The sequence below is a fragment of the Asparagus officinalis genome, chromosome 2, assembly GCF_001876935.1.
Source record: "Asparagus officinalis chromosome 2, Aspof.V1, whole genome shotgun sequence".
Classification (NCBI taxonomy): Eukaryota; Viridiplantae; Streptophyta; class Magnoliopsida; order Asparagales; family Asparagaceae; genus Asparagus; species Asparagus officinalis.
In genome coordinates this window covers 75,612,970-75,619,753 of record NC_033795.1, presented here as the reverse complement: position 1 = coordinate 75,619,753, position 6,784 = coordinate 75,612,970, and the positions used below count along the sequence as shown (strand labels likewise).

General features: G+C 37.0%; 1 protein-coding gene across 1 annotated transcript in view; it reads left to right on the top strand.

The window, feature by feature from the left end:
• The window catches only part of LOC109831639 (protein CPR-5), a 7,071-nt gene extending 4,016 nt beyond the window's left edge, over positions 1-3,055 (top strand). The window contains exons 2-5 of the mRNA XM_020399003.1: positions 497-553; positions 653-688; positions 776-1,525; positions 2,066-3,055. Coding sequence (XP_020254592.1) covers positions 497-553; positions 653-688; positions 776-1,525; positions 2,066-2,605 — 1,383 coding nt within the window. The 3' untranslated portion in view covers positions 2,606-3,055. The remainder of the gene's footprint in view (positions 1-496; positions 554-652; positions 689-775; positions 1,526-2,065) is intronic.

The following is a 6,784-nucleotide window of genomic DNA, read 5'->3' as shown; positions in this document are numbered from 1 at the left end:
AAAATTATTGAGGTGCCTAAGTTAGGTCTTCCTACCTGCCGACTCACCTTTGAAGAATTAAAAGGCCTGTTCTTGGTGTTAGTCCAAACATTTGCACGTGCCATGCACACGACTACTTATGTTGCTCTTGTTTTGTCGTTAAAAGAGATGGCTTTGTGATCTGGCACGTATACACTGTTGGAGTGGTGACTGTCAATATTCCAAACGAACCCATTAATCATCACTCGACGTAAATTCATTAGCTAGGAGTTAAATATAAGCTTTTTTTCGGTTTCTTCTGCTGCTTCTCGTACTTTTGTTTCTGTCGTGTTTCTATTGCAGAATATTGAGCTCCAACTAGCTGTGTAAGAGGCAGAATGGAATGATAGTGATCTTGTGTCCGACCTCTTTCCAGGATGATAGGGACACATATAACATGTCAAAATTATTTATGCACTTCATTTTCATTTATTACTTTGTTTGAAAAATGCTTATGGTGAACTTTTCATGATTTCAGATATTGAGTAGAACTAATGGATCAAAAAATCAGATTCCCCTAGATCGTCTTTCCCTGGTATATTATATCAGAATTCATATATGTTTTTCATATAAATTGCAATACTAGTCTGAGAGTATTTAAATTGTTTTAAGCTGATTGTATTACGTAATGCAGATCTGCACATCGGCAGTAAAAGAATCGGTAGCAAATGTAAGTCTTCTTTTTTGCTCTATGGTCTGCCTGTTTTCTCTTTAAAATTTCAATATTACAAAATTTTCTTTTGTCTTGTTTGATCAGGTATATGGAAACAGGTTTGACTGTTTCCTGATGAACTTTGAGAAATCATTTACCAGCACGCTGGGAACGTTGCGGTTAATTAATGAAGCATCTGTTGCTGTTGCTGGACGCAGAAAAAGATCATACCAAGTTCCACTTGACAAACATGGAAATAGATTAGTTGAAGCGCCATCTATTGTTGGAGAAGGAAATAATAATTGCAATTCTTTCCTAGATAGTAGCAGCTGTCAAGATGCACAAGGTAACTGCGAATCTCCTTGTGATGTTGAGAAGTTTGAAGACATTCCACAAATAACCACCATGACCAATCAGATTGTTCTTCATGGACAAGTGAATCATGAGCTAGCCTGTGCTTCTCATCGTTTTGGTCATGCCAGCTTTAATCAATCTATCTTGAATACCTTTGAGAAATCTGTTGTGGAGCAGACTCGCTCTAATGACCTGAAGACATATGAGATAGGTCTGATTAGGAGAAAGATACAATTAAAAGAATCACAGTTGGCTGTAAGCTCCCATGCAAATGTGCTAGAGAAGATAAAGATCTCTATGGGTATTTCAAAGGCTTCTTTCAAAGGAGAGAAACTTAGAAATCAAATGCTCGATACTAGACATGCAGATTTGCTGAGGAGGTGTATAGATCTTATGGTTGCTGGTTTAATCATCATGTCCTGTTGTCTAGGTTATGGGACATATATCTATTCATACCAGCGTATCACAGAGGTAACATCATCATGCTCGGTCATTCCCGAGGTTAGTATTGTCTCAACCACTAGCCACTTATTTATGTTGTTATTGTATTCTTATGGGGTTACTCACAAAACCCCTGAATGTTGAGGTTTTGCACATAAACCCCTGAACTGTGGGTTGTCTCTCAAACTGAACTTTAAACCTTTCATACTTGACACTCACCTGTAATTGACCAATAACTAAATATCTTATAGAGAAAAAAACCACAAATTTAGATTTTTTTTTGTTAGAGGTAGCATACTACCTGCGCTCATATCTTTTAGTTTAGAGGTAACACACCCACCTCCCCTCAATTGAGAATTTTTTTTTTCTCTCAAGGAAATTTTAGTTACTTGCAAATTACGGGAGTCTGGTTAGAAAAGCTTAAAGTTCAGGAGAATTTTGTGAGACACGCCAAAGTTCAAGTGGGTTATGTGAGAGAAAAAAAGCTTAGGGGGTTTGTGTGCAAACCCCCAAAGTTCAGGGGGTTTTGTGAAATTTACCCTATTCTTATGCATCTGCAGAAGTTCTTGCTACTGATATTTCAATAATTTTCCTCTTTAGGAGTCGAAGTCCTGGTGGGTTCCGAAGCAAATGGCATCATTCAGTTCAGGCTGGCTTATTTTGAGGTGCCATGTTGTAGCTTTCACACGAATGTTCTTTGGTTTGGCGATGATTGTGGTCATTGCTTATTCTGTTTTCCAGCGGTCAGCTATGGCTACACCAACAACTATGCCCGTCACCTTCATTCTCCTGTTGGGATTTATCTGTGGCATTGCTGGAAAATTGTGTGTGGACACACTGGGTGGGAGTGGGTTACACTGGCTTTTGTACTGGGAGGCTTTCTGCTTGCTTCATTTCTTTGCCAATATATTCCCTTCGGTTTTGTATCAGCTTCTTTATGGTCCAATTACCATGTGTCAGACTAAGGCAGTGGGTAGGATAGTACCGTATTGGCTCAGGCGTATTATGTTCAATTTGGTGCTCTCTGTTATTTATCCTGCATTATCTGGTTTGCTGCCATTTGCATCTCTAGGAGACTGGAAGGAGCATTTCTTGCAGAGAATAAATCATTTGATTATTGGTGTTGAGAGTCAAGAGTGAAAAAGAGAAGATATCAATAATTATGTTTTTAAGCAGGAGGAACTGATGCGTGTAATATACAAGCTATAAGAAGTTAGTGCTTCCTTGCTGGTAGTGATTTCCTAATTTATCAGGTGATGATGTATTCCAGAGATTAGCATGACACTGATGAAAAGCTGAGGAACGGATGCATGTAACATTATGAGCTACAAGAATATGGCAATGGCTCCTGTTGTATTTATAGCTGCCAATTTTAAGCGGCGACAAAATATCTTTGTGAAGTTTCTAATTTATAATATGCTGGTGTATTTGAAAGTAAAGTCGATAAAGCGGACAGGAACCTGTTGTGAGATATGCCTGAAGCTGGATATTTGTTAGTAGTTAGGGTTCTCGAGAGAGATTAGCAGATGTTATTGTTTCTAAAACAAGATTAAAATTTGGATATAATCTATATATATCTGTTTCCTGTGTTGTTTTGTGTTTCTTTGCGCTTGTAAAACAAGGTGAACTCTTTCATGGATTCTCTCTGATCTGAGGATAAGAGCAAGTGCAACAAGCTCCCAGTTGGGAGTCCTAGTCAGCAAGCTCTCAAGAGCTCTCAAGCATTTTAGATTAAAAAATTAACAAATTAAGCTTTGGGAGGCACTCCTTCTTTTATGGAGCTCCAACAAGCTCCTAGTTAGGAGCTCCAACAATATCAAAAAACCCCTCTTCTATTTTCATAACTCAACGGTAAAATTTTTTTTCACTCAATGGTTCATTTTCTACCCTCAACGGTTCATTTTTTCACTCAGTCTCATTTATTACACTCAACTGTTCATTTTTTCACTCAACTGTCATTTTCATTGTGAATAAATTCCTCTCAACAACGCCAAATCCCCAATTAAAAAATAAACTTCATCCTCTCCCTTCGACAGACAACTCCACCCCCAAATCCTTTCCTTCGACCGAACCCAATCCCAAATCATCTCCGACCCGACGCAACCCCACCCCAAATCCACTTCGCCGCCATCATTTCCGACCCGACCCGAACGCCGCCATCATCTCCAGCGTCGGCATCGTCACCATCGTCACCGGCACCCCAGTCGGAGGCCTCTTCGCCGCCAGAATCATCCCTGCGCTCCACAAACTGGTAAGGAGTAGTTTTGAGGGGGGTTTTTGTAAATTTTTGGCAGTTGGGAGCTCCCAAGCTCTCAATGTCCACGTCAGCCACATAGGCCTTGAGAGGGGGCGCAAGGAGCTCCTTGGGAGCTTGCTGGAGGGCTTACAAACTTGACTTCTGCCACATAGGCCTTGAGAGAGGGGTGCAAGGAGCTTGCTGCCCTTGCTCTAAGTACAAACTCCCGTTGCCTAAGACAAGCTCGTCCATATTGCAATTGGATTTCGGTTCTTCTTGAATTATGTAGGGTTTGGATGTAGATAGACGTACCTAACTAAAATCTGTCAGAAAAAAAAGGTGGAGATAGTGATTTGTTTTACACAAAGATTTATCGAATGAACGGCGCCTGGTAATGTTGGTCGTTAACGAGAGTTTCTATGAAGTTAATTATCAACAATGACCTGGTAATGTTGGTCATAACAGCTTGTTAACAAAGATCATGTAATGTTCTTTTTTTTCTTCTCCTCATCAAGTTTCTTTCTTTGATTTTAAATAGAGTTTATTGGTGAACTATCATCCAAATTTAAAAATGTACTAACATGGCTAAAACCAATTACAATTTCTTCAACAATATTGTCTTAATTCTTCTCCTCCTAAGTATTGGGTGGCTAAAATTTTCTAATCAGTAGGTAACTTGTAAATCTAGAATAGTTTTACCTTCCAAAAGTAATGAGTAGAGTGGTTTATTTCTTGAATCTGTAGTTAATTTAGCATTTTGACGTCTTCAATGGTAGGTGTCTTTGTGGGTGCATCTTGAATCTATATAAATGGGGCATGTGCGTTGCACGTGTTCTCATTTTCCTATGTATACGTAGGTCGTAAGTGTAGGTAGTTTTGTATATATGTTGTGTGTGTTTTATTATTTTTGTAGCATGTCAACTGAAAAAACAAAATCTAAGGCTGTGGTTGAATGAATGTATAGTATGTATGAACGTATGAAAGAGAATATATAGAACTATATGAGCACATTATCCTTTGAATTCAGTGCAGGTAGTTTTCTGGTGTGAATCTACACCTAACAACACTTCTATAGAAAGATCCATTGAGAAACCCTAAATATTAGATAATTAATAAATTAAAGGAAGAATAAAGTTTTTCTTTGGAGATAAATAAAGTCCGAAAAATGATAGGGCACACCACCAACCACATCCCAAACCACACCTCATCTCTCATATGCTACAGTACACCGGGCCCCACATGAGATTTTAAAATCTCATGTGGGGCCTGGTGTGCTGTAGCATATGAGAGAGGGGGTGTGGTTTGGGATGTGGTTGGGGGTATGCTCCTAGTGCCACCCATAAAGTCCTACTTCAGCCTGTTACTATTACCAAATGTGGTTGTACGTAGTCAACCATATTCCCAACTCCAAAAATAAGGAAGACCGTAATTTGATTCACATTAGTACTCTTTAAATATTTTGTCACTCATCTTTACCAGAAAAGCATAGTTCCTTTCTTTGCGTAAGATGTAATACTTAATCTCTCATCTTAATATGTTTGTACAAGCTTTCCGGTTGAGCAATTAAGTAAAGTTTCCTCATCAGATATTGTAACACAAATTACAAAAATAATAACGAAAACTAATTTATTTACGAACATAGTTATTTAATGTATATATTATTTTCATTACTTTATAGCTTTTGTGGATAATTGAAACTAATTGAAAATAATATTAATGCGATAAACAATTACACATGTGATGATGACAAGCGGTCAACAAGCTGCGCCGCTAATCCTTTCTGAAACAAAAATAATATTAGGCTATTTATATAAAGTAACAATATTTAGAAATTAATAGCATACAGAAAAGTCACTAATTAACATATATGAAAATAAAAATCATTAAGTTCAAGGGACAGCCCCTTGCAAATAGGTTTGATTACTATATTGGCAATTATTTAATCCCCAACACAACAATCCCATAGGTACCAAATAAATACAATAAAATTACAATAAATTTAAAGCATCTGACAATTTGGTTTACTTATAGAAGCATTCTAAATTCCATTAGATTTAATTTCTCTAACAGTTTGGTTCAATCTTCATTTTCTTAATTTGCTTCTTAATCTCTATCGACCCTCTCTTTGTTGGACTCTCGATTTTACTGCTTTCAGCTACAATAATCATAGTAGGAAAATATATCTCTTCAAGTTACGTATTTCTTGAGTTATGATACACTATGCTCTTCAATTATCTTCATCTCGGTCAAGTTATCCTCATTATTTATCCTTGCACACCGTCATTCGCTTCTAAATGAAGTTTATTCCTATAAAAACTTTAGTATGTTTTTCTTTAAAATAACTTGCTGAGAAAGATGAACCAACGCTATGAAATTTAATTATTCAATATTTACAATATAAATAATATTTGCCGCAATCCCAACGTCACTTAAGCTCTTTTTGCATTCCATGCATGCATGACAGTTAGCAATGTTTATAGAATTTCGATCCTCTCCGCTAAAAAAAATAGTAGAGAGACCATTACTTTTAATTCTAATTGTTGATTATTAAGTAGGTGATTTTGATACATTCTAAATCTAACACTCATCACACCTCCATGTATTGTACTTATTTCTAATTTTTACTCCAAGAAAAAAAAATCATAACTACACACTAAATAATCAAGGATTGTGATTAAGTAGTGGTCCCTCCACTACTTTGTTGGCCACGGAGAGGATCCAAATTCATGTTTACAACCTTTGCCACGATAGATTAAAACATACTATGCATTTAAGTAAGCCCTGAATATATTGTTGGAAATTGTGGTTAAATCTGTAATAAAACTGAGAAATTATGATGTGCTATAATTTTAAATTTTTTAGTCCACTGCTGTGCGTTTGAGAAACGTTGTGTTTAAATCAATATTTAGCCTACTCCCGTGCAAGGAGCCTAATGCCAAACTGCTTTCAGGAACAGCAGTACAGTACTCTGGTGTGTACCAACCCAGTACTGTCAAGATCTCTTTGATCTATAAGACCTTTCAGTTAAGACAAAGATCTCCTCGATCTCAGAACCTTTCGGTTCAAAACATTTTGGTTTTAGG